The sequence below is a fragment of the Triticum urartu genome, chromosome 4 (assembly GCF_003073215.2).
Source record: "Triticum urartu cultivar G1812 chromosome 4, Tu2.1, whole genome shotgun sequence".
NCBI classification, from domain to species: domain Eukaryota; kingdom Viridiplantae; phylum Streptophyta; class Magnoliopsida; order Poales; family Poaceae; genus Triticum; species Triticum urartu.
The window spans coordinates 432343884-432370898 of record NC_053025.1 but is presented as its reverse complement, the minus strand read 5'-3'; the positions used below and the strand labels follow the sequence as shown (position 1 = coordinate 432370898).

At 43.3% G+C, this 27015-nt stretch overlaps 2 protein-coding genes across 2 annotated transcripts; one reads left to right on the top strand and one right to left on the bottom strand.

Annotated features, from left to right (window-relative positions):
* Positions 1-9753: 9753 nt before the first annotated feature.
* LOC125553902 (UPF0481 protein At3g47200-like) lies at positions 9754-11475 on the top strand. The gene has a single exon (XM_048717552.1). The coding sequence runs from the start codon at positions 9965-9967 to the stop codon at positions 11249-11251; it is 1287 nt and encodes a 428-aa protein (XP_048573509.1). The 5' UTR covers positions 9754-9964; the 3' UTR covers positions 11252-11475.
* A 2369-nt stretch (positions 11476-13844) lies between these two features.
* Positions 13845-25270, bottom strand: LOC125551885. The gene is made up of 16 exons (XM_048715273.1): positions 24914-25270; positions 24144-24338; positions 23972-24046; positions 23712-23876; positions 22353-22516; positions 20617-20835; positions 18705-18831; positions 17562-17750; positions 16626-16712; positions 16356-16510; positions 15921-16040; positions 15597-15822; positions 14962-15021; positions 14699-14872; positions 14499-14608; positions 13845-14328 (listed from the first exon to the last, which is right to left on the bottom strand). The coding sequence occupies exons 1-16, from the start codon at positions 25097-25099 to the stop codon at positions 14163-14165; spliced, it is 2418 nt and encodes an 805-aa protein (XP_048571230.1). The 5' UTR covers positions 25100-25270; the 3' UTR covers positions 13845-14162.
* Between the last annotated feature and the right edge of the window lie 1745 nt (positions 25271-27015).

Sequence of the window (27015 nt, the reverse complement as noted above, 5' to 3'; positions counted from 1 at the left end):
GGGGCCCAGGTGCGCCCTAGTGGGTTGTGCCCACCTCGGCTGCCTCCCGCACCACCTCTTTGCTCTATAAATACCCTGAAAATCCAAAATCCCCAGGGGAGTCGACAAAACATAATTCCAGCCACCGCAAGTTCCAAAAACCACGGGTCCAATCTAGACACCATCACGGAGGGATTCATCATCCTCATTGGTGCCTCTCCGATGATGCGTGAGTAGTTCATTGTAGACCTACGGGTCCGCAGTTAGTAGCTAGATGGCTTCCTCTCTCTCTTTTGATTCTCAATACAATGGTCTCTTGGAGATCTATTTGATGTAACTCTTTTTCGCGATGTGTTTGTTGGGATCCGATGAACTTTGAGTTTATGCTCAGATCTATTTTATCCATGAAATTTTTGAGTTTTGATATCTTATATGCATGATTACTTATAGCCTCGTATTTCTTCTTCGAATCTTTGGTTTATTTAGGTCGACTAGATCGATTTTTCTTGCCATGGGAAGAGGTGATTTGTGACGGGTTTGATCTTACGGTGCTCAATCCCAGTGACAGAAGGGGAAATGACACGTATCTATCATTGCTATTAAGGATAAAAAGATGGGGTCTATTCCTACATGAATAGATCTTTTCTACATCATGTCATCGTTCTTATTGCATTACTCCGTTTCTCCATGAACTTAATACACTAGATGCATGCTGGATACGGTCGATGTGTGGAGTAATAGTAGTAGATGCAAGCAGGAGTCGGTCTACTAATCTTGGACGTGATGCCTATATAATGATCATTGCCTAGATATCTTCATAATTATTTGAAGTTCTATCAATTGCCCAACAATAATTTGTTTACCCACCGTATGCTTTTTTCTCAAGAGAAGCCAGTAGTGAAATCTATGGCCCCAGGGTCTATTTTCTCATCATATATTTTCAGATCTACATTTCTATTTGCCTTTTCTTTTATTTGCATCTTTTATTTTCAGATTTGTATTATCAAAAATCCAAAAATACTTTGTTGCACTTTATTTTTATATTTCGCATTTTATCGAGATCTATTTATCCAATCTGTCACAATTTTTATCCCTACAACTTGGCAATTTCTGGCACCGTTACCCGAAAGGGATTGACAACCCCTTCAACACGTCGGGTTGCAAGTATTTGTTCTTTGTGTGCAGGTACCATTTACATAGTGTTTCTTGGTTCTCCTACCGGTTCGATAACCTTGGTCTCATCACTGAGGGAAATACCTACCGTAGTTATCCTGCATCATCCCTTCCTTTTTGGAGAAATACCGACGTAGTTCAAGCCACATCAGGTCCCCATGCTACCACTATCGCGCTACAGCCAAAAATTAGTAGTAGCACGGGTGGAACCACGCTACTAGTAGCGTGGTTGCAACGCGCGCTACTACTACTTCGCACCCACGCTACTACTAACAAGTAGTAGTAGCATGTCTATAGTACCACACGCTACTAGTATCCTAAATACTAGTAGCGCGCATTTGTTTCCCACGCTACTGCTAACTAATTTGGAGTTAAAAAAATAAAATCCACCAATTCCATTTTATGCATACAGTTCCCGGTAAACATAATAGTGAGCACTGTTGGGCCCCTATTTCATGGTTAACCAGACACTGAAGGCAATAAATGAGCCAGAAAACCTCATTATGCATTACTACTCATGAATGACCACTTCAAAGAACATGCAAGTATGTATTTCATTAACAATTGCAAGCATAAGTTTATTTTCACTACAGTTGTTGTATCTACTATCACACAGTTCCTCATTCTATCTGTTCTCACTCAATAATAAGAAAAATAGAAAGGAAAGATAGAGATAATCTGCCGCAATTGCACTTCGGTGTCATGGATCCAGTCTGCCGCTTCAACATCTCATTATCCTACAACAATGGAAATTCACCCCAAAATTACCTTTTGCAACTCTTCAAATCTCTTCGTTGAAGGAAACAGTGAGGTCTTAACCTACTAACAAAGATTGCCCCATAAGCATTGCAGACTTCAATCATGGGAGAATATAGGAGTGTACAAGGACATATACAAAAAATGGAACCAACCTTTAAAAGTTTATCTTGTAGCTCCCTATTTTAGGCCAATTCTGTTTCATATTGTGCGCAGCCGTGATAAGATCGAGGTAAGATCTCTGCACAAACATTCCCACTCTGTCGCTATCTTCTACCTATGAATGAAAACAGACCTTACTGTCAGAGAAGCAAATGTGAAACCTGATTACAACATGTATGCTAAGTCGCTAACCCATAGAGACAACTAGACCAAATGTGAAAACTTCCCATGTTGCCGAGGAAGTATATGAGCACCCCTCAAAACATCAATTAGCAAGTACTCGACACAAACAAACTTGTACAGAAAAAATAACACTTCTGAATTTAACAAGCTTCAAAGATTGCAAGGAAGGCATATTGATGAGCTGCAATGCAATCTTCAATGTTCAGTACTTGTACACGCTATGCTCCTGCGGTGCAACCCCTAGCTCATTGTGGCTTCACAAAGTCTAACATTGTATAGGACGTTTTTTAGCAAAGGATGAAATTGCATACATATACATCTCAAATCATATGTAGTACGTGTCTACTCATCCTACGATTGCCCAAGCTGAGAACTCCATTTCTTATAAAAACTTTAGACATGTCCAGGAAACACATGTAGGAAACGACAAGTGTACAGATCACCCATTTTTATAGGTTCAAAGATAGATAAAAAAATTAACTAGATAAAGTTAGATGACAGTGAAGCTTAAAGCTGCAGTAAGAAACATTAGATATACACATTTCCAAAATCAATCTCGGTGGATCAACATAAGATTGCATTTAGATTGTAGAATTAAACATAGGCATATCTCATAGTTTAAAACAAAGGCACTCAACAGAAAAGTGCATAAAATATCCCAAAATAACTCAATTAGCTGCTTCAGCTAGCATCATAGGAGGGGATATAGATGTATAAAAATTGAGAGAAAACCGAACTGAGATAAAAATTAAGACACATCTAATGTAGTTATCGGCCAACGAAGAGACAAGCAAGTGGAACACTAATTGGTAACGAGTGGCAATGGATATCGAACTGGGATAAAAAACAAACAATAGGAACTACTTGAGGTAGTGGCCACCCACATTCTCAACAACGTCTCTGAACCCAAAACCTTGGTAAATCTCTGGCTCGGCCCAGGCCAAGCGTGACACAGACCAAACCAGAAGAATAATCAAGGCGCTTAACCAGCAAATCAGCTATCCCATTTCCGAAGGCAAGCCCTTGGCTAATAATCTCATATTTGCGATGCACAGAGCAAAGCTCCATCCAATCCAATCGATTCAGCCCTAGGATCAAACCCTCCTCCTAACCCTAGCAACCAACGGGGGCACCGCCCAACACTGAGGCTACCAGAATCGCATCGATCGCACGGACCATAGAGGAAAATGCAGCGCTGGAGGGGGGGTAGGGTTACCTTGATCTCTTATATGCATGATTACTTATAGCCTCGTATTTCTTCTTCGAATCTTTGGTTTAGTTAGGCCGACTAGATCGATTTTTCTTGCCATGGGAAGAAGTGCTTTGTGATGGGTTCGATCTTACGGTGCTCAATCCCAGTGACAGAAGGGGAAAAGACACATATGTATAGTTTCTATTAAGGATAACAAGATGGGGTCTATTCCTACATGAATAGATCTTGTCTACATCATGTCATCGTTCTTATTGCATTACTCCATTTCTCCATGAACTTAATACACTGGATGCATGCTAGATAGCGGCCGATGTATGGCCAGATTTGACGCCTCGTTCTCCCGACTCGTATTAATTTTTCCTAGTCGTCAATTCTCCCCCTTGGTCTCATCCCAACGTGGATGGTGGTGGCGGCGACGAGATCGTGGAGGAGAGAGTTTGACTGGGAGTTGGGGTTAGGTTGAGGAAGAGTTTGGTGGGGCGGGAGTGGATCGGGTGGTGGGTTGTGCGTCGCTAGTAGTAGCGTGGGGTGTCTCACCTGCGCTATAGCTATTCAACTAGTAGTAGCGCAGGTTCTATAACCCACGTTACTACTATGCCCTATCCGCGGGAGATATTTACCAGTAGCGCGTTTTTTCGCCATGCACTACCAGTAATATTTACTAGTAGCGAGGGGCTAATATAGCATGCTACTAGTAATTAGCAGTCACGTAGGTCAATATAGTGCGCTACTAGTAAGCGTCTACCTATAGGGTTTTCCCTAGTAGTGCATGCACCCCTTCAAGACTTGTGTTAGATGTACCCACGTGGCCATTGAGGTCTCCTCCTATGAAGAGCTTCTCGCCGATTGGTACACTCCTAACCATGTCCTTCAGGCCTTGCCAGAACTTCCTCTTGGTGTTCTCATTGTGGCTTACTTGCGGGGCATACGCGCTGATAACATTGAGAACTAAGTCCCTAACTACCAGCTTGACTAGGATAATCTAGTCCCCACATCTCTTGACGTCTACCACTCCATACTTGAGGCTCTTGTTGATCAAGATGCCTACACCATTTTTGTTTGCAGCTGTCCTCGTGTACCACAGCTTGAAGTTGGTATCCTCCACCTCCTTCACCTTTTGGCCCCTTCATTTGGTTTCTTGGACGCAAAGGATATCAACAACTCTTCTCACCGTTGCATCAACTAGCTCCCGAAGCTTCCCCATTAGAGACCCTACGTTCTAGCTACCTAAGTGAATCCTCCTAGGCTCGGCTAGCTTCCTTACCCTTCACACTCGTCGAGTCAAATGCGAAGACCCTTGCTCATTTCCCACTACATCTGTGCACCGATGTAGCGCGCCACTAGGGATGCGACGAGCCGATCCTCACTCACTTGACACCGTATCCAGATCAAGATACGGTGCGCCACCTGGGGGTGATGGCCTGACCCTTGCCCATTTGACACCACACTCGGGTTTCGATGTGGTGCGTCGCTAAGAGGGTTACGCCCCAATGAAAATCTTTTGGGTTTCATCTCCATAAGAGTGGCTGAGTTTTTACGTTAGCTCGCCAAGCCTATCACAACCCTCCTGCTTTACCCGGGCTTGGACCGGCTACGTTGAGACAACATAGGCGGAGTTGCGTGGTAAATCACCAAGTGTTGAAATTTAAGATCCTGGCAAGCAAAAGGGGAAGAGTACTAGTGTTGAAGATATTATAGGCAGTAAAGAATTAATGATCAAAGAGCCAATTATTGTTGATAATATGGATAATTCTAATAAAGATGTGGTTGTTGTCCAGCAAGGTCACATGGCTAATGATCATGAAGCTAGTACAAGCAAGGCCAAGCCGAGGGATCCAAAATATAATCATCCTAAGTGGTGTCCTCTTGGTCTGACCAAGACACAATCTAGGAGATTGCAGTGCATGAGGAGCCACGAGAAAATAGAACTAGAAGCAGAAAAGCAAAGGGATAAATTTTTCAATGAAACCCGTCCAATGATGGCCGCAAAACAAGTGTGGAAGCCTAAGCAAAAGGAAAACGTAGTAGCTTCTGCATTGATCATAGCAGCACCTACACCACCAACGGAGGAAGATGTGGCCGCTATTACATCGTCCACTTCACCCATTACTTCATCTTCACTTGCAGATATTTCGGAGTCGGTGGGCATGCTTGAGTATGGAGATGATATGCTGGATTATGGGTCTACACCGGTTCATGAAGGTACGGATATTAATATGGTGTATTACTTACTCGTTGAATTTCGTGCTATGCATGAAGAAGGGGAAGTAGCTCAGCTGGATTATGGCCCTAAAAATTCTATATTCGAGAAGCCAAAAGAACATGTGACGCACTTGAAGCCATTGTTCCTTAAAGGTCATATTAACATATCACCGGTTGCTAGAATGCTTGTTGATGGTGGTGGTGTGGTGAATCTTATGCCATATTTGGTCTTCAAAAAATTGGGACTGCGCGATTAAGAGTTGATAAAGACCAACATGGTGCTTAATGGATTTGAAGGCCAAGAGAAAACTGAAGCCAAAGGAGTTATATATGTGGAGCTTACGATGGGAAGCAAAACTTTGCCTACCATGTTCTTTGTCACCAGGTGCAAGGTAATTACAATGTGATATTAGGTCGTGATTGCGTTCATGCAAACCAATGCGTGACATCTACTATGCACCAATTTTTAATTCAATGGGTTGATGATGAGGTGGAAGTCATTCATGCGGATAATTTGGCTCGTGTTGCTTTGGCCGATGCATTCGGTGGATCGTCAACATCCCAATGCTACTTGCTTGATGGGGCACGACTTATCAGAATTTGATTTTCTCAACGCTACAAAAAGTGGTTTCGTGCTTGTTTCTTTAAAACCAGTTGGTGGTAATCGGCTCCAAGGTATGATGTATTTAAATGGATTCTAACTCAGAGTGTTACAAAAGCGTCTTTAGAATATCGGTCCAATGAGAACGATATGTATGAGTCTATAGAAGAGTTAGATGATATGGATAACTTAGGACAAGGTTTTACATCAGACGATCCATTAGAGGAGATGGATATTGGAGATGGTTCAATTACTAGGCTGACGTTTGTAAAAAAATTGAGAGCCGATTATAAAGCTAAGTTAATCGAGCTATTGAAAGAATATGTTTGTTGCTTTGCATGGGAATATCATGAGATGTCGGGTTTAAGCTGAGAGCTCGGTTGCCTATAAAGACCGGTTTTAGACCTTACAAACAAACGACCAGAAGATTTAATCCTAAAATATATGACTGGATCAAGGAAGAGATTGGTCTTTTGCTTAAAGCTAATTTTGTTATACCTTGCATGTATGTTGAATGGATTTCTAATATTGTGCCTATGGAGAAAAATGGATCTGAGTTCCAAAGCTTATATAAGCAAGATGCTATCTTGCAGAGCGATCTTTGGAGGAACACATCTATATTTGCCCGACTGCTGGTCATGGTCTATGAGATTGGGGTGATCTCTATCAAGCTCATGAACAGGCGAGGAGTATGACTAATATGTTCAACGCAAGGGGTCAACCTTCGACAAGCTAGTACTAGTGAAACTTCTTTACGCCAAACTGACAATTCAAGGCATAGTTCATTGTTCAGTTGTGAAGGAGTGTGGCTACTTGCTCTAGGTGGAGTTCAATCTTAACAGGTATCCACTGAAATACTGGTATATCATAACAGTGTTTGAAACAAAGGATAGAATGGGCCCTTAAGATTTGGTGGAGGGTTGTTGCAATATAGGATGGGCCTTAGGCCCATCTACCAATTTCAAAAAATCTACTAGGGCCCATGTGGGTTTTATGCCAATGGGTATGGTGGGAAGTTTAGTCACATATTGCTAGTTGAAGAGGAGTTTGACCTCCTTTAAGGGATTCTCTTCCACATGCTATTGGAGCTTGAGAAGAGAAGTGGTTCCCGCGGGCTCCTCAATCGCCGTCCGTTGCGCCGCGCCGCGAGTTGCGGAAATGAGCCGAGCCGAGCTCACACCTATGCACTTATTTTTTCCGATCAGGAATGAAGAATCCCTAACAACAGAGCCACGATCTGAGACGTTGGATCATGGGCTGTTACCGACTCGGACGTGGGTCCAACCCACGTCTCTCCATGCGGTCGTGCCTATATATGTGAGACGTCGGCCAACCCTAGCCGCCACGAGAAACAGATCACATCTTCTGCCTCCACGCCCACTGTCGTTCCTTTTGTTGCTGCTGTCGTCGGTGATCCCATCCCGTCCACCGCGTACACAGTCGACGGGAGAGCAAGCCTCTGAAACCCCGCCTCTTCAGATCTTGTATACAGGAGAGGGGCGATTAGGTTTTTGGGGAGCGTTTCCTACGTGACTGCTCGCCATTGTTCGTCTGCATCCACTACGCCCGCGTCACCTTTAGCATCATCATGTCATCGACATCGAGAGAATCGCCATTGAGAAGGATGCCGCTGACAAGAAGGCGGCTGAGGAGGCCGCCGTTGCTGCTTTTTCCAACTGGCCTACTGGAGGGTATAATGCGTTCGACAAAAGTACAAAGCATCTCAAACATAATGAAAATTACATTGAGATTCCAAGACCCCCAAACAACCACTATTGCCGCCAGAACGAGCCGCCGACGCGCCGTTGCCGCTGCTCCCCTACCGGAGTAGGCTTGACCTTGTCGATGACGGCCGGGAAGTCTTCGTGCATGTGCCCCTAAGAGCCAGCGCCCTGGAGCCGCAGTCATCGCCATTGAACCCTTGCATAGATCTAAAGTATCTGTCACCCAATCTCACCACAAGACGAGAAACCCTAACCTTATCGCCCCAAAGAGACGGCAGAAATCAACGTCGGAGCTCCGTCGACTACATCCAGACAGACGAACTCTAGGAGGATCGGAGCTCGGAAGACAAACTCGAAGAAGTAGCGCCGCCATCCGCCCGAGCACCGCACCTCCGAGGACTAAAAGAACCTAACCTAAACTACTAACCGGAGCGGAGGCACCGGGACTCCCCTCCCCACCACCGACCACCAAAGTGGCAGGTAGAGGGGAGGCGAATCCACGGGTTTGCCAGCGAAGTTTTCGTAGGGGAGAGTTTGCCCTATCCATCTAGGATTAGGGAAGAAAACTTGCGGAAACACACAAAATTAGAGTCTTAACGGTTTATTTCTGTCTTAGCGCTATGTGCGTAGATGTTTCTACTATATGTTTATCAAAAAAAAAAATGTTTCTACTATATGCATAGCACTTGCTATCTAGATCATAATCAGCATGTCATTAGTTCTGTCAAAATCATGTTCATGACTATTTATGGATTAAATTAATCAAAAGTTGCTAATATACTCGACACTTTTTCTTTTTCCTTTTTCCCTTCTTTTCTCTCTCTACAATGGCAATGGCATGCATAAATATTTTGACATTGCTCGGTACGAGTTCACGTCAAACATCGGGCATCCTAGATTCCTGCATCCGCCCATTCACACTATGCTCGCGCTGACAAGTTGACGCGCGTGATCGCGAAAACATGTCACTGGCGGCATCTTACATGGGGTCGTGCGTGTGCGGTATGCGATGAGCTTGTGGCATACTCCAAGGTGCGGAGCATGATCTACCAAACGGCACTCCTTGACGTGCGACCCCGTCGTGCCTGTACGTCAGCCGTCACAACCAATGTACTGTAATCACCATTGGAAAATATGCATGGAAATGCCAGGCTGCTTAGTGCTTACGACGTCGACTTCATCTCCGCGGCCAAGTAAAAAAGCTTTTTTTTTTCTTTCATTCGCAAAAAAAAAACTTTTTTCTTACCGTTCTTGTTTGCCACGCCTATGACCCCGTCCACGCTTGAAGGCCTGAACTCGAACCGGTCATTTTTGTCATCCGTCACCGATTTCATAAACTGATTTTGTACATCCCAATCCTGTAGAGTCCAGGTGTATGCTAAACATGAAATATAAGAACCACTGGCCAAAGTTAAATTGACATCACAATCATCACTGCCGTACCGCCATAAACACGCCGAAGCTGCGTAAGCTCGTATTCTAATTTATCAGCGATGGCGACCGGCTAAAAATAAGCTTTCCCGGTGTGTGTGTGTGGCTGTAAAGCATCAGTAATTATTTTTTGTCCTCCTTTCCTCCATTTTGATTTTTGAGATCCCGAATATGCGAAAATTGGGTAGTACTTTCATTTTGCCCTGCCGAATCAAAGTCTGCGCGAGAGTAGCGTAGACTAGGAGTGGAGAGATGCAACTTTTCCAAGCACATTTCGTCAAAGTACGCTGCGTGGGTACATGGAAGTTTTAGACACGGCGATAAGAAAAAGCTACTAACATACACGACGCAACGATCCAGGTGAGGTGAGGTACAGCTCCCGCGACGCCCCCATCATTTTTGTTGGCGAAGCGCGTCCCATCCTCGGATCGTGGCCGCGGCGTTCAATTTCGACGCGCGCTTCCCTCTTTAAAGCCCCTTGCCGGCGCCTCGCCGCGCAGTGTGTTGTGTCCTCCCCAAGTGCGCGCGTTCGCTCGATCCATGGCCATGGAGGACGACGAGAACGCGACCCAGAAGAGCCGCTTCTTCCGCGACGCGCGCGTGGAGGCCATGCAGCGGCGCGTGGACGAGGTGCACGCGGAGGCCGAGGACCCCTGCACCATCTTCCGCCTCCCCGCGGCCGTGCGCGAGCGCCACCCCGACCTGTACGAGCCCAAGGTCGTGTCCGTGGGGCCCTACTACCACGGCCGCGCCGGGCTCGCCGCCGCGCAGCAGCACAAGTGGCGCCTCCTGCGCGACTTCCTGTCGCGGACAAACGGGAAGGGGCTGGGCGCCTACTTGCGCTGCGCGAGCGCGCTCGAGGCCGACGCGCGGCGGTGCTACGCGGAGGGGTTCGACGCCGTGGGAGCCGACGACTTCGCGGAGATGCTGGTGCTCGACGGCTGCTTCCTGCTCGAGTTCTTCCTGCGGAAGGGCGAGGGCCAGCTCGCCGCGCCCGGGGGCGCCAAGTGGGCGTGGCAGCACATGTACCACGACGTCCTCCTGCTCGAGAACCAGATCCCCTTCTTCGTCGTCGAGAAGCTGCACGCCATCGCCTTCCCCGGCGAGGACGGCGGGCCCGACAGCGAGGGGCTCCTCGACATCTTCTGCAAGGCCCTGGCCGGCGACCTGCCGTCGAGCCGCGCCATCCGGCCGCGGAGCGGCAAGACGATACACCACCTCCTGCACCTGCACTACGAGTGCAACGTCCGCAGCGCGTCCGCGGACGCCAGCGACGCCAAGGGGCGCAGCAACGGCAAGGCCGACGCCAACGGCGCCTCGTCGCTGGCCGTGTGGAAGCAGTCGCCGGTCCCGTCCCCGCGCTCCAGCGACGGCGCCGTGAAGGGCCGGCTGACGTCGATGGTCCCGCAGGCGGCCAAGATGGAGGAGGCCGGCGTGACGTTCAAGAGGAAGGCGACCCCGCGCGACATGTTCGACGTGAACTTCCGGTACGGCGTGCTGCACATGCCGGCGTTCGTGGTGGACGAGGCCGCCAAGGTGCTGCTGGCCAACCTGGTGGCGTTCGAGCAGGGCGGCGGCCGCGCCGCCAGGCAGCTGGACGGGGGCAACCTGGTGACGGGGTTCGTGGCGCTGGTGGGGTCCCTGGTGAACACGACGAGGGACGTGGAGGTGCTCCGGCGGTGTGGCGTCATGCACTGCATGCTCACCCACGACGAGGCCGTCAGGTACTTCAGCCACGTGGTGCAGTACACGACCATGGACTACGACCGCCACCTGCTCGCCTGCTTGTTCCGAGACATCCGAGAGCACTGCCAGTGGAGCCGATGACCGATCGTGCGCACGTAGCTGATTCTTTGCTCGACTATTATTAAGTCGATCTCCACCACTTTGTTTCTGCTCTACATGCCAATACGTTTCCTTTTTTCTGTTCTACTCTCCTTTTTTCCAATGGTTACTCTACTCTCTCTTGTCACAAAATATAAAGATGTACTCCCTCCATCGCAAGGTGTATTATTTTCGGCACAGTGATCAAGACACATAATTATGTATAATTTAGGATGAGCTAAATCATTGATTAATGGCAAGTAAATCATTTAGTCTAGAAAATGAAAAGATACACGCAATCAGAAGAGAGGCACTTTTTTTTCTTCTCTTCAAGAAAAGATATATGCAATCGGGAGAGAGATACTTTCCTATTTCTAGAGGGTTGAAAACAGAATTTCAAAAAAAATAGATAAAATGCACCTTACATTGTAGGATTTTATAAAAAAACAAATGCATCTTAGAAAGGAACGGAGAGAGTACTACACTATTGCGGTATGTTGCTTTGTTAAGATATGACCGGACAATTACTCCACTGGATGGGTGTGATTAATAAGCTTTTTTAGGACACTTCTAAATTGATCAATACAGGCCATTTATTTTTGTTAATCCAGTGACTAATATTAGGAGTATTAGGTAAGATGCTACTAAAGATTTTGTAGTGTTGAGAGTAACTCCTACGGATCCCGTATCCATAAAATAACTACCCTTTAAGAAAAGTTTGGGCAAAAAACGTCGCCAACAAATCCGGTAAACATGGAATAAATTTGCAGGATCTTGTAAACTTGACCTCAACTTTCCTTTGATACACGCGACGTTTTGCTTCCCATAAACTTTTGGCAGCAAGGTAACCGCCTAAAACTTCACGCCGCGCCGCCGGTAAGCCGGTGCGCCATCACGAAAGCCACCACGCCGCTGGAAAGCCGACGCGTAGATGTGCCCCACCAGCCTGCCGGAATGCCGTCATGCATGTCACTGACTAGTGGGCCCTAAACCATTATCTAGTTTTGTTTAATGAAAAATAAAATAAAAAGAGATTTAGGGGAAGAGTTTATGAGATCTGACAAAAATAGGTCTCAGAAAACTTCTCCTAGAATTTACAGACATCCTATAAAAGCATTTTTACATGAAGTTTTTTAGGGGAACCGTGTGAGTTGCTCTAATATAGACGTTGCACTTCTTTAAATAAGAACACAACTTACATAATCGGAATTTTTTTTCATCTTGCCCGCAGCCTTTAGATGAAGCATGAGACAACCCTCTGATCTCACTACTGAGGTGTGCCAGCCTTTGTAAAAAAAGGCTCATGTTGCACTTGCTGCTTTGCAACATGAGCTCGATTGCGCTCCATGCTGGTTTTTGTCCGTTTTAGTGTTGATGCCTTTGCAACAACACTCATGTGATGTTCGGCGCTTTACAACATGAGCCTTGGTGCGCTCCCTGCTAAACCATTTTTTTCTTCCTTCTTTTTTTCTATTGAGGTGTGTCATGCTTTGCAACAACCAACAAGGCTCCTATTGCGCTTAGCATATTACAACGGGAGCCTTGTTGCGGCCAGAGGCCGTCCTATCAAACTCAAATCCGATGGCCACAGAGGCAATCGACACAAACTAGAATCCGATGGCTACAGAGGCAATTGACGCAAACTCGAATCCGATGACCATAGAGGCAATTGACGCGCAAAGAGTTATCAGCCGGCTGAATCTAAGCCTTTTTTAGAGAGAGAAATTACATGGTCATTAAAGTAATACAAAAAGGAAGTTCTAACTATGCATATCAAGCTAATGATTTGTTAAATAAGGATGTAAATTTGTGTCCCTAGTGATTGTGTTCATGTTTCTGAGTAATTATTATTTTTTTGAATTGTTTGGATTGCTTACCACATGTTTCATGTGGTTTTTCTGAGTAATCATTAATGCACTCTTTTACCCCACAAAAATGCTCTCTTTTCCTTGAAGAAAAGAAAGGTATTCCATTGACAGGTGGGCCAGTAGATCAGTGTGAACTCCCCAATAAGAAAAAACAATCAAAATATTCCACTCCAAGGTTCACTGTGATCTAAGATAGTTGTAGTCCACGGAACGAACTAAGAGCAACGCTAGCAGATAAACCACCATACGACCGTTTTGGAGCTAGCAAAACCGCCATCCAACGCTCCATCGCCATATTTATATATAGACTCTGCCCTTAAGCCATAATATATAGCGACCATGTGTTTGCAGCTTTGCGCACAACCTCCACAGCCTAAAAAAAAGGAGTATCCTCCAAAAACAAAGAGAATAGAGCATCCTCCAAAACAAAAACGCTTTGGAGGTTGCAGATGTAAGAACGTTGCTCTAAGCACAATAGGCGGGAAACTCTCTCCACCAAAAAAACAGAAAAACAAAGAGGGGGAGAGGGGGACTCAAATGGACATGAGTGAATGTCCAATGTTTTGATAAAAGAGAAGAGAAAGCGTTTACTCACACCATGAAAGGCGGTTGTGATATTGTCTTGTACAGTATCTCTATATATACTATGCGGTAGCAAGTTGCAAGAGGGGGGATGATCAAAATCGTTGCGCACTGACGAGTGAGCTGATAATCGGATATTACCTCCGTAGCAAAAAGTAAAACGTTGTTGAATGCTAGTTTAGCCTACAAAAATGTATTCTATTTTGATACGGAGGTAGTACATGCCATGGAGACTCCTACGGCTCAGGTGCTGAAAAATAACAATCTCATGGACAAAATTGTGCTACAATCCGACATAGCCCCTAATATATATATTTTTTCTTTTCTTTTTGAAGACACAAGCCCTAACTAATAGTCTACCACACAACGTTAGTTCATGGCTTCATCCAGACGTCGTCCTTGACATACCCATCTTGTCATCATAGAGAAAATCCTTAACCGCCTTCATCCAGTGGTTGTACGAGTTATCGAACTGGTGAAGAGAAGAAAATAACCAATGAGTAGACAAGAAATCCAGCCAGAAGGATCCCTCCATAGACAAAAGCCTGGGATGACTGTTTCGGGTGACTATATTCAATGCTGCAGCACTTCATCTTGTCTCTCTCCGCAGAAAGAACACGTTCTACATACCTGCCCAACCAAAAAATTGTAAGAATGATTCCAAAGAAAGGGTAAATATGGAGCAAATAAATCACCAAAAAACGATTAAATGTTCTTTTCTATACAAGGTTTAACGGTACAAGGAGTAAAGGCAGAATAGCTAGTTGGGGACTGGCGACATGCAGATAAAGTTAACATACTGTTCTGTAAATATAGTGCTCTGAAGGATGTCGGAACTGTTTTGAGAAGCATCAACCAGACGGTGGTCATACAGCAATGAAGATAGATCCACAAGTTGTTCCTCAAGCCTCTGAAATGGTGCAAACAGAAAAGCAAATCAGGTCCAGGCAGAACTTCCACACTGAAGTAGACTGATGCAGTGTATGAAACATGTACTTACATCCAGGTACTCTTCTAAACGTTCAACAAGGCCATGGGGGAAAGGCTCCGGCATTGTGGTCACCTTCTTATAGAATTTCTCTACCCATAACTCAGTGCTAGACTTGTTTTTATTACCTTTGACAGGTTCTCCTAATGGCGTCTTAAGATGATCTGACGCAAATGATTGAACGGACTGCAACAAACATCAAACCACAGTTTAGTTTGTCGTGCACGTCAAGAAAATAACCAAATGATGAGATGTTCAATTGAATGTCAAAGGACCTCTGATGTGTCCCTTATTTTGCGAAGAGCTGCATCAACCCGGGCATAGATTGTAGTTCTCTGCACATTAAAAAACAAAAATTGTCACAAATGAATATGACAACAGCTGACCGTAAGGTTGTACATGCCAGTTTAAATGGGTTGCAAAAGCCGGTAAGACGCATTTTACTATCAATAATTGCACTACCAATGCATTTTGATGTCTATGCTACGCATGTATGTTGACACAGGTCGAGAAACCCGTGTTTGAACCAGAATTTATATTGGTTAAAATGGAAACCTGGTGATGGTGATTACAGAATCGTGATAATGATTTACGCATATACCCAGCTTTTGTGGACATAAATGGCAACGGAACAGCAGAGAAAATAAATACCGAACCTAGCATGCTCCCAACACACGTGGAATAATTATCAGAAACTGGCCCATGGAGGGGAAGAAGCAATGGGTGTATAGCAGGCCTGAGCTCGAGGTTTCACAGTTTCTGTTCCAGTGCAATGTACAGACCATAGAAAGCATGAACAAGTATTCTGACAGAGCCTCACTATTACATATGAGCATTTATCTCCCTCCCCTGCTCCTCTCATTGTACATTATTTAAGGGAAATAAAAAAGGTATTGTTGGTTAACATTACCAGTGCAACGTCCTGAAGGATTTGACTGATCTGAGAGGAGTTTGAGAATGGTCCAAAAGGATGACATCCAGCAGACCATAGCCAGTTCACAATTGGTCTTTCATGAATACGCGATGCCCGTTCATACGGTGCACTCAGACCTCCAACTGCGGAAGCCAAACCAGCCAAGATGTGACGCTGTGCTAGAGATGGATACGCAAACTGCCTAGTTGTTTCTGACACGTAGCTGCAACATAAGGGAGGCTTAAACATAGCAGCAACTTGAACTCATGCTGTGCAGGAATCAGTAGAACATTTTTTTCTTTACAGAAAAGTTTAACATACCTTAGAGGAATCATTTTATTGTTATGCTCCAATACAATGACAACATCTTTACTTGTCCAAACAAGGCTTTCCTCTTCCATCATAAGCTCAGCATCAAAATCAGCCAATGATAATACAAAGCTGTTGAGAAACAAATCAGCAAAAGTAGCAGTGCACCTTCTGCCTCAACAATGCATTCTTAGGACCTTAGTTCTTAAAATATCTTGTGAATAGTTCTACTTCTATGCACAAATTATACTTTACATTTGTTGAGTGCATAATTTGATAACTTCCAAATTTTACAATAAAACGGTAGGAGAAAATCCATGTGAACAGTGACCCTTGTCTTCTTATTGTTCTTAATTTATCAGTTGCAGTTTTATCCTTTTTTTATTTGCAGGAGCACAATATGAGTTTGAAATATTATACTTGCTCTCTTTGTGTGTAGTAGCTTACACTGGAATCACTCTGGTTCCATAAGTTCTGTACATGGCTCCATGTTTCTTTTTTCCAGCTCCTCGTTTTTCTTTCTTATTTCTGGGCATGTAAGATTCCCAAATAGGCTTGTGCTTGATAGAATCTTGTACATTATCTTGCTCATCCATCCAATGCTGTTGTTGACAAAAATTGTTTCTCATAGATAACACCCGTAATAAAAAACAGGTATTGTGATTCATGAAATTGACGTAAAATTCCAGTGTATTTCATACAGCAAATATTACACACCTGCTTCAGGAAGAATCTACTTGAGAGGGAAGGATCCGAGACTTCCAATAAACCAGCCGACAGCACATCGGCAGAACGTTCCATTTCCTGTACCAGTTGGTATAACCACCTCAGAATATTGCAGTTGAAATGTAAGAAATAAGCATTCTGGATCCATCTATATATTCTTCCCTCTCATTAGTCTGCTTTGTAGTGCTTCAGGTTTCACCATTTCATAAAAGCTATGGGACTCGTCCCCTGGATGATCTGGAAACAGAGGAACGAATGCGTCTTCGACAATGCAAGACCCTCGATAGATGCGCTAGTTGATAGGATTAAAGACAAGGCCAAATGTAGGGCAAAAGCTGGGGCACAGGGGCTGCGAGTAGTCTTGCCCGCCTCCTGGGATGTCCACTGAACGGAGGCGATAGGACTCTGTAAATATAACCTCCTAGGAGGCATGTACTCTCTCTCACCTTTTCAATGCAATGAAACGCAAAAATCACTTTGCGTTTTCTCGAAAAAAAATAAAAGCTATGGGACACGTTCAGTACGGTCTTATACACCTGGTGCCAAAAATGTCTATAATTTTCACTTGATTCAGCCTTCTCCCAGCACAAGCAGAAGATCCATGAATATTACGAATTATACAGTTGTCTTTTTTTATCCTTACGGTATTAGGAAGACATGGCTAACAGGCCAGGGAAAGCCGTATAGTTCTCCATGTGACAAGCTCTCATGCACCTATATTTACTAAACGTGGAAAATGGATAAATATATTTTATGCTATATAATTAGATGAAGATGTTATGTTAATTTTTCCAGAAGTGCCTCTTCAACCCAAGAAGCATACATCCAAGATCTGTAGGTGAGTAGGTCTATTAAGCTACCATAACGGAAATAATATCCTTGCAATTACAACATAATGCATTTGAATGAAGCTAAGATCTAACATACCTCTTTGAGTATTGCTCCATCCAAGTATGTTTTGGTACGGACGTGAAATCGACCATCACTCTTTGTTTCATGAAGAGAATGACTACGCATTGCTTTGGAGACCGCAACAGCTAACTTTTCATGCTCATGCAGTGCATGCGAACCAGAAATTACTATAACCTCCTGCCCAGCATGGACCATCTTCTTTACCTGAAAGAGTATGCATGGTGGTACTAACAATTCAGGTCACGAGGTTAAAAAGTATAGACTTATATATGCCCCGTAGATCGCTGATCAATAACCATGTGTACTTCATACTGCACAAAACAGGCACAGCATACTTTTTTCACTAATAAATCAGCCAGGCTAGTAAATCGCTGATCAATAACCATGTGTACTTCATATTGATTGTACTACTATTCATTTTCAACCAATAATGAATCATGATGATCTTGAGCTTCCTAAATTGGACAATGTGACAAGACAGATCTTCACTTCATACTTGCAATTTCCTTTTCTCCTACCAGGATCTAGGTAAAAAAAACTATTCACATGGATTTGCCACAGGCAATTATATCAATACAATTACTGCAAAAGGACTTTTCGAATGAAATCCCATTGGCACTACAGATTGTGAAATGATAGCTAACAGTCAACAACGCTGGAACTAATACTGATTGAGAAAGCTTTGCTCGCACCTCAATGTACTGTTTAAAATATATTACAAGGACTCAAGGAAACATCCAAGCCCTAGACCAATAGGAAAAGACCATAATACCCCTGACATCACTGTAATTGTATATATTTAGCGTTTTATTTTTGCCTTATTCTATTTCTAGAAGTGGACAATTTCTCCCAACAAATGAAACAAGGTACAATGGAGTAACCATAACTTTGTATCTTACTTTTAGCATGGTCATTCTTCCAGATGCAAAATTGCATTTGCTAATGTTTTTGGCACTCTTGAGATTTGCAATGCTATTTCATGTAAATGACAAACATATGTTTTTGCCCAATATAATAATATGCAGTCGGAATGCTGCTCCTACATATTAGTTGACTAGTACATGAACACAAAACACAAACTAGTGAGTTGACTACAGAATACTGTGGCTTCAGCCACCTGAAGATAAATTCATAATTCATGCAAGAAAGTCAACTAACCTCTCTTTCAATAGCTTTAACATCTATACTGTTGTTGTGGCCAGCTTGAAGAATATTGTACCTATTGTGGTTCTGTAGCACAATGATAGGTACAAGCAACCTCAATGTCATGTCAACAGTTTCAAACCTGGATTTTTTTAGAGATATCAGAATAGCAGACAGATAGAACAGTGGGTGCTTGAAATGGTTGACATGGCACTGCAGAGTGTCAGACTATACTCAATCTTAAAATAGCCCCCCCCCCCCCCAAAAAAAAAATGAAATCCTAAGCTAAGTATACGAATCAGAAGAACGGATTAACCAGCTGTACATGAACTATGGAGTACAACTGGTGTCAATTGATTGTGTGCCATAGTTTTGCCGTTTCAACTATAAACAGTTTAGTTTTGAATGATTTTCGAATCTCCAATACTCCATACAAACTTAGCTCGTATTAGAATAAGGTTCCATTTGGCATTGGGTGGATTATGATTTCATTTGATTGAGCCGCTTTATCATATGTTCAAAGAATCTATGAGATCAAATTTAAGAAGGCCGCCATTGGATCACATGCTTTTATCTAATTTTAATGTGATTTACCAATCAAAGTAGTAGCCTACCTTTGACAGATTCTTACTTCACAGCACCACTACAAATATGCAAAGCACAGCACAACAATAGCAAACTGAGCCTGTGAAACTGGGCTTTCACGCCTAGAAATGACAAAACAAACCAAATGAACATCTCTTTTGCAAGGATGCGTGATAAAATGCAGAAATGAAAACAAGGTAACCTAGTTTATGCTACAGGCTCCAAGTGGGCAAGATGTGCGCAAGGAACTGAAGACACAGAAGACCGTACTCAGGTACTGACATGATTTAACTTGTTCCCGATTCCTGAATGTAACTTCTGCTTTACTAAATACTCCCTCTATAAACAATTATAAGACGTTTACTTCTCTGTGAATATGCTGAGAAGTGAAGTTATTTGAGAGAGAACTTTTTTTGAGATCTAGAGAGACAACTGAATTATTTTTTTGGAGAGAACGTGAAATACTTCAGACAAAAAAATAGTTATTGTGATCGAATATCCATTTCTGAGCCCAGGCTCATCTGCACCCGGTGAAGAGAAAATTCACAAAAAATACAAAAAATCAAAAAATCAGGTTTTTTTTGCATGGTAGATAATTTGGTGCGTGAGGTGCACTCCAAAATTTCAGATCATTTGGACATATGAGTAGCTCTCAGCAAAGAAGACAAATTGGCAAATTGGGTCAGAACAATACATGAACAGTAAACTTTTTCACAGACCCCAAAATTGTTTTTTTTTTGCCAAGAGCTACTCAGTTGTCCAAATGATCTTAAATTTGGAGCGCACCTCACACACCAAATTATCTTCCATGAAAAAAAAATCAGAATGTTTTGAATTTCTCTAGTATTTTTTTTTGTATTTTCTGTTCATCACGGGTGCAGCTGAGCCTGGGCATCGAATCGCCTCGTCCGTATTATGATTGTCTATTAACTTTGTCAATCTCTCCTACTTAAAAAATACGTAAGGTTCTGTCTTACGGTATTTTCCTTCGTCCTCCCTCCTCACCCCACCTCCGCTTCCGGTTTTGCCTTTTTCCCACCGTTTTTTTAAACCACCTCAGCTGTCCGCATATCCCACATCTTACTGGTTTACCAAATAAAATCATTTCTTTTGGTAAGTCAATAAGTACTGATTCAATTGGTAGCTAAACTCTATTTTTAGCACTTAATCACCCTAATGCCCCTGTTGCAACGCACGGGCAATTATCTAGCCTACATAAAATATATGATATTTCAGTTATTCATCACTGATTTTTTTTCTATAACTAACATGAGCTATTACTGGGAGCAGAAGTTCGATTCATATATAATGTTTTATGAATAACAGAAATTTTCAGTAATACCTGATATCAGGAGCTATTACGTGCTCAATGGTGGTTGAAATTAAACCTGCAAGCTGCCCAACAAAAATATCTTGTGTTGAACTGGCACTTGGAGCAGCAAGTCCTCTTGGGAAGATTATATTTGACAGCCGCGGCATTGACCTATAACTAACACTGCCTTCTTCACTTTCTATTTTCCCATATGTACAAGGGCCTGCTGACAGATCTATTACAACAAATCTGCAAGGAGTAGCAAGTCGTCATTTAGAGGATTCATTACTTAGCTGCAATCTGATAAACTATTCTAGGGCATGATATAAGACAATAGCTCTAACATGTACTCCCTCTGTCCCAAAGTGTCGCTGATTTAGTAAAGCTGTACTAAATCAGCGACACATATTCTGGGACGGAGGGAGTAACAGTTAATAGTACAGCATGACACTCTTTCTATTAAACGATTTTAGGGCATGATAAAAGAAAATAGCTCTACCATGTAACAGTTAATACTACAGCATGAAACTCTCAAGTCTTGGTGGAAAAAAACTATGCACATAAAATAATCTATGATATGTAATTCAACGAGTCATGGCAACCAGGGTACAAACTTCTGTTTTTGTTTAACCCTTGACCCTGCTAGTACATCAGAGACCAATTATTTCCTGGCCTAGTCATTATATCAGTTTTTTTCTCTTTGTATATATTCCGTAAGTGGTGTTCCTTCATATCCAATAATCACTCCTGTATGCTTACCTCCAAAGTAGCATATAGTTAATCCAAATTTCAGTTAGTTTACAAATACCAGGTCAAGTTGGGGTCACCTAAAATGATGGGAAATGGCTGATTCCTGCCAGGATTTGCAGCCCTGATAGCTAGCTTACTAACAACCAAGCAACAAGAAAAAAGTGAATATGCTTTATCTTTTTAAGTGAAGCTGAGTAAATGTCAGGGCCTCCCTTACAGGTTCCATTAAAAAAAGTGATGCTGAGTAAAGATGGTCTCGCATTATTTCCACTACAAAGCACATCCTTCGCCCTTTGGGCAAACTACCCCCTTTGGAAAACGGATATCAGGTTCAGTAGGATGTTATTTTTTGACTGAAAGATCCAATAGGGCCTTTTACAGCTTAGTTGTTTTCAAAAACAGAAAACAAGGGGATAAAACTTTTTGCAATCCCCACTGCTGGGGCAGAAAGATCATTGCCATTAAAAACTAACGTACTACTACTACCTTCATTTCAAAATATAGGGTGCACTTTAATCCGTCAAGACAAGCCTTTGACAGTGATTAGTAAGTTAATATGTAGTCTATGTGATGCAGAATGAAAGTTATAAATAAATATATATTGTTGAAAATAAATCTTGTGACAATAATCTCATGTCACATAAACCACATACTAACGAAGCAATTGTTGGTCAAAACATTGTCTTGAAGAGACAAAATATGCCTTATATCTTGGAGGAAGGTGTACACATTAAGGAAGAAAGTGACAGCACATGAATCTAATGGTATAAATAACGAAACAGAAAGGATCGTGAAAACAAAAAAGGAATCATCTGGCAGGACAAGTGCAATGCAATGAAGCAGCAAGTAGAATAGGAATATTGGTATGGTTTTTCTCTCCAGATTACGCTTCATATCGCTCTTGCAATCATGCACTGGGCTGAAGGGTTGTCACATTTAGTGAGTTAAAAATGTAAATTCTTGACCATCAAGGTTTCTTGCAAGTCGTAAAGAAAAAATAGTATAATAACTATTACCTTCCAGAACTCAGCCAAACTTGAGTTGCTCCACCTCCATTGTACCGGTAACGATAGATGTAATCCGCTTCTTGCTTTTTTAGCTCTTGTTCTGTCAGTCCATTAATTTTACTATACATTAAACTGTCAAGATCAACTCCTTTGTTCCGAGGATCCATTCTGACCTGCCAAGGAAGAGCTTTGTCAATGTTGATTACTATTCTCTAAGTATAATTGTATAAGATACAAGGATGGACATTGAATCCCATGTTTTCTTTCTGGACAGTTCACTAATGATTGCTGGGCTCTTATCAATGTCTTTTGGGAGTCCTTTTGCATAGTTTCCTATTGTTACAGAAGGCTAAGGATGCTGCCTGAGCATGACTATCTTTATCTTAAATGTTGTTCGAGGTGTTGATAACCATTGGCTGCTGGCATATATAATTACAAATAAACGATGTATTTTATAATATCCATCAAACAAATTGAGATGGATAAATCGTTCGACCTGAATATGTTAGAACTTATGAAAATGTGAGGGTACTGTTCTTCTAAGCAAAGTGAATATAGTTCAGGATGAAAGTCATGAAACTCCCACTTGTTAAATCAACTTATTTTCCTTTGTAATACCTTCTGTGCAGTTTCTTTCGTATTTCAGCAGGGTCCCCTACATTCTAAAAGAATAATTGTATGCATATTTTGTCTCTGGCCAGTTTACTAAGGATTGTTGGGCTCTTATCAATGTCTTTTGGGCTCATCTATGCATATGCTCCAATTTTTAGAGAAGGCTAAGGATGTTGCATGAGCATGACTATCTCTATCTAAAATACTGTTCAAAGTTTTGATAACCGCAGACTACCAGCATATGTAGTTACAAAGAAACACATTAATTATTTAATTATACCATCAAACAAATTTAGATGGAGGAAATTGTTTGGCTTGGATCTGTTAAAAGTGAGAGTGTTTTTTAAGGATAGTGAGTATAATTCACATTCAGAATGCAACTCCCACTGGTTACCTTCTTTTCCTTTCTCTTCTTATGTACTCCCTCCGTCCGGAAATACTTGTCGCAGAAATGGATGAAAATGGATGTATTTAGAACTAAAATACGTCTAGATACATCCATTTCTCCGACAAGTATTTCCGGACGGAGGGAGTATTATCTTTTGTATAATAACTTTAAAATAATTTCAGTAGGGTTCTTCTCTTCTGTTTCCCTCAAATAGTAATAGGAAAATAAACAACCAGAAGAATTAGTCTGTTTACTCAATATTTCCAAAAGACTACAAGTCTACACACGAATAATAGCTATAATTTGCATGCAGGTGTGAAATGAATTAGAAAAGTATTTTATATAGAACAATATACAAGTGTACGTACCTTATCAAAATTAACAACAAATATTGCAACAGGTACAGGCCTATCCATCTCAGTTGCAGAGCGACCAGGCTCCATATCAAAAATAAATGAGTATAGCCTCTCGAATATAGGTTCCACTACAGTTGCTTCTACCTCAAAGAGAGGGAATTCCCTACCATATTCACTCTGTGGGGGACAAAATAGTTAGTGTCATGTCTTGTGTCAATCAAGATCTGAACAGCGTTTAAAGATACTTTTGTAGGGAAATAACATATTTCTACCTCTCTCGCAGTTCCTGCAGAAACCATAGCCTCCTTCAGTGACTTCTCAAGCGAAATAAGCTCTGGTTGTCCAGCCTAACGAAGCAATAATTTCAGTAATATCACTGGATGAAAACAAGACCTACATGGTGGCGAAAAATAATCTACATGACCATCGTAAATGAAGCCTTACCGCTATGACATTATACATGATATGATGCTCAATATCAATTGGCTCCCCTGTCTCGAAACAAGAGGGCCTATGGAGTGGAAAGCTCATCTTTAGGAATTGCTCAAGCTTGTGCACATCCAAAGGGTATCTATACCCTCCATCACCGTTGAAACCAATCAGAACAACGTTAACCTCGAGGGGCACTTGAAATGGAACCTGCAAAATTCCCCAAATGTGTTTATAGAAGTTCAATCTTTAATAAAGTAACACCACACATGTTTTGGAACACACAGGGATTTGAGCAGAGAAATAGGGAATTATTACAGATACATCACTACTGTTTGCTCAGTTTTCCTGGTTATACGAGCACTAGTATGACCATGGCAACCGATTAACTAATGTCAGGCTCGATTTAATCTACGGTGCCCCAAGTCCCAGGCATAATCCATAACGCAAACCCATGTGAACAATCTCACACATCTTCGCAGCCAGAGTCTACATGTATATATTAAAAGTTCAAAATTGGGAAATTTTGACACGTCCCACAATAAAAATTGCTCTCGATATCACTGACGGAGAGAACCGAAATCCGGTGGCAGGTGCGGATCCCATACACGCGGGAGTGGTATTCACCGCACCGCCGACCGAGATCGGATCCATTCGAGCTCAATTACTCTGCGCAGATCGCGTCTGCAGAGGCCACGCGCGAGGGGGATCGGAGAGGTTTAGCGGGGGAGTGGCGGGGCGATTGGGGGGGGGGGGGGGGGGGGGGGGGGGGGGGAGTGGAGTACCTCTGCGCGGGTGTGGAGCATGCGGCGAACGTCGGCGCGGACGCTTTCCTCGACGTCGTGGAAGGCGCCGTGGTGCCAGTGCTCGTGCCCGGGGTCCCGACGGAACGCCTCTCGCCGCGCCGCTGCCGACGCGGCGGCGGTGACTGCGAGGAGGAAGAGGATGCGGAGGAGGAGGGGAGGCGCCATGGGAGGCGGGGAAAGAGAGGCGCGGGAAACCCCCTAGACTGGGGGAGCTTCGCCGTGGCCGGCTACGAGGTAGTACTGGGCAGGCGGAGGAGGGGGCAGAGCGGTCGGCGGCACCACACGGTCCACGGCGAGTGCGTGCGGGCGTTTGCTGTCTCGGCTAGGCCGTCGTCGCTTTGAGATTAGTGGTGTTTGACTTGTGTGGACTCGGGATCGATGGATCTGTTTTTGTAAAAAGAAACACAGTTTTTTTACAAAAAAATCTGCTTTTTTCGAGAATCTGCTAGGCTTTATTCATCAAGAGGTACAAATACAGGTATTAGAGCATGGTTAATAGTATAGCCGGCTATATAATATTGACATGTCATATATAGTCACTGACGGAGTGCTGGATAAGGGGTGTTCGACATGTCCGTTGCGCGACCTATGGGTTGGGCCGAGGACCCTCCCCCCTCCCTCCTAAGCTTATCATCAGTGGGCTTCGTTCATCTGGGCCACACCGGGAAGAAATGGCGTGAAGACTTAACGTATACTCCAAGACGTAGAGATGGTCTTCGACACGATTGCCCTTTAAATGCAATTGACATCATGTAAACCCTAGATACCCCCGGTGTCTATATAAACCAAGGTGTTAGGGTCTTAGAGGGACAGATTCGCATCCGATCTCGTGGTAGATCACCTATACTTTGCACCTCAGCCGCAATCACTACAACAAAGCAAGACGTATGGTTTTACCTCTTCAAGAGGGCCCGAACCTAGGTAAACATCGTGTCCCTGTGTCATTGTTACCATCTAGCCAAGCCTACCTGATCGGGGAACCCTACCCGAGATCCGCCGGACTTAGCTCCGACATTGGTGACCCATACAGGTCCCTCTAGGAAATCGAAACGGCTCGATGGCTTGCAGATTGACGATAGCATCGGTTGTGGTATGGCTTTCTTCACGGGACAACTCTTTGTCTTTGGCAATATTACTCTTTACGCTGGTTAGACTGGCCACCTGGGTCAAATCGAAAATTATGCTTCAGGCGAGATCATCAGATTTGAGAACCTCAAGTATGCCACGGATTCCCGCAGCGCTCTCGCGTTTTCGTGCTGGGTGTCAGACCAGCCTAAGGACCGCCCTGACGCCTCCATCAAGATCTCGGATTCAATCCTAGATCAGGACCACTCCATGGATCACACCTCGGATTTGGCATTGAGCTCGGAGCTGAGTACTGTGTCAATGGGTCAGGCATCTATCTTGACCAACGAAGACCCTGAGGCCATGTTAGATCGGACCTCAAGTAAACTTTAGTTGAGCCCGACTTTTGATCAGGATATGGGCGAGGCGGACAAGGCGCTTTTGAACAATGTTAAATCGGATTCAAAGCCTCGTCATCTCGGACGACTGAACCTTGGTGTACGATCAGATCTAGGAAAACCAGGGAAGGCTAGACTTTTTAGCCCACCCTCCACCCACCTAGTCGCTACCATAAAAAAACTTACCGATGTTTTAGACAGTGCCTCTGAGGAGACCACCGACATAGATGAAGACATCGGCGAGATGTCAGATATCGCTCCACCGCCAGCCATCAACCATACCGGCAGGTGGACCGCAACCTCCACCTATGATGTCTACATGGTAGACACTTCCAAGGATAGAGTGAAGGAAATATGCCCTAGAGGCAATAATAAAGTTGTTATTTTATATTTCCTTATTCATGATAAATGTTTATTATTCATGCTAGAATTGTATTGATCGGAAACCTAAATACATGTGTGAATACATAGACAAACAATGCATCCCTAGTGAGCCTCTACTTGACTAGCTCATTGATCAAAGATGGTTAAGGTTTCCTGACCATGGACATGAGTTGTCATTTGATAACGGGATCACATCATTAGGAGAATGATGTGATGGACAAGACCCATCCATTA

Coding starts and splice junctions, on each gene's coding strand:
- LOC125553902 (XM_048717552.1), top strand. CDS start 9,965: ATGGCCATGGAGGACGACGAGAACGCGACCCAGAAGAGCCGCTTCTTC.
- LOC125551885 (XM_048715273.1), bottom strand. CDS start 25,099: ATGGCGCCTCCCCTCCTCCTCCGCATCCTCTTCCTCCTCGCAGTCACC. Junction 16,713..17,561: donor ATGGAGCAATACTCAAAGAG/GTATGTTAGATC, acceptor CAACTGGTACAG/GAAATGGAACGTTCTGCCGA. Junction 15,823..15,920: donor AATAAAATGATTCCTCTAAG/GTATGTTAAACT, acceptor CTTATGTTGCAG/CTACGTGTCAGAAACAACTA.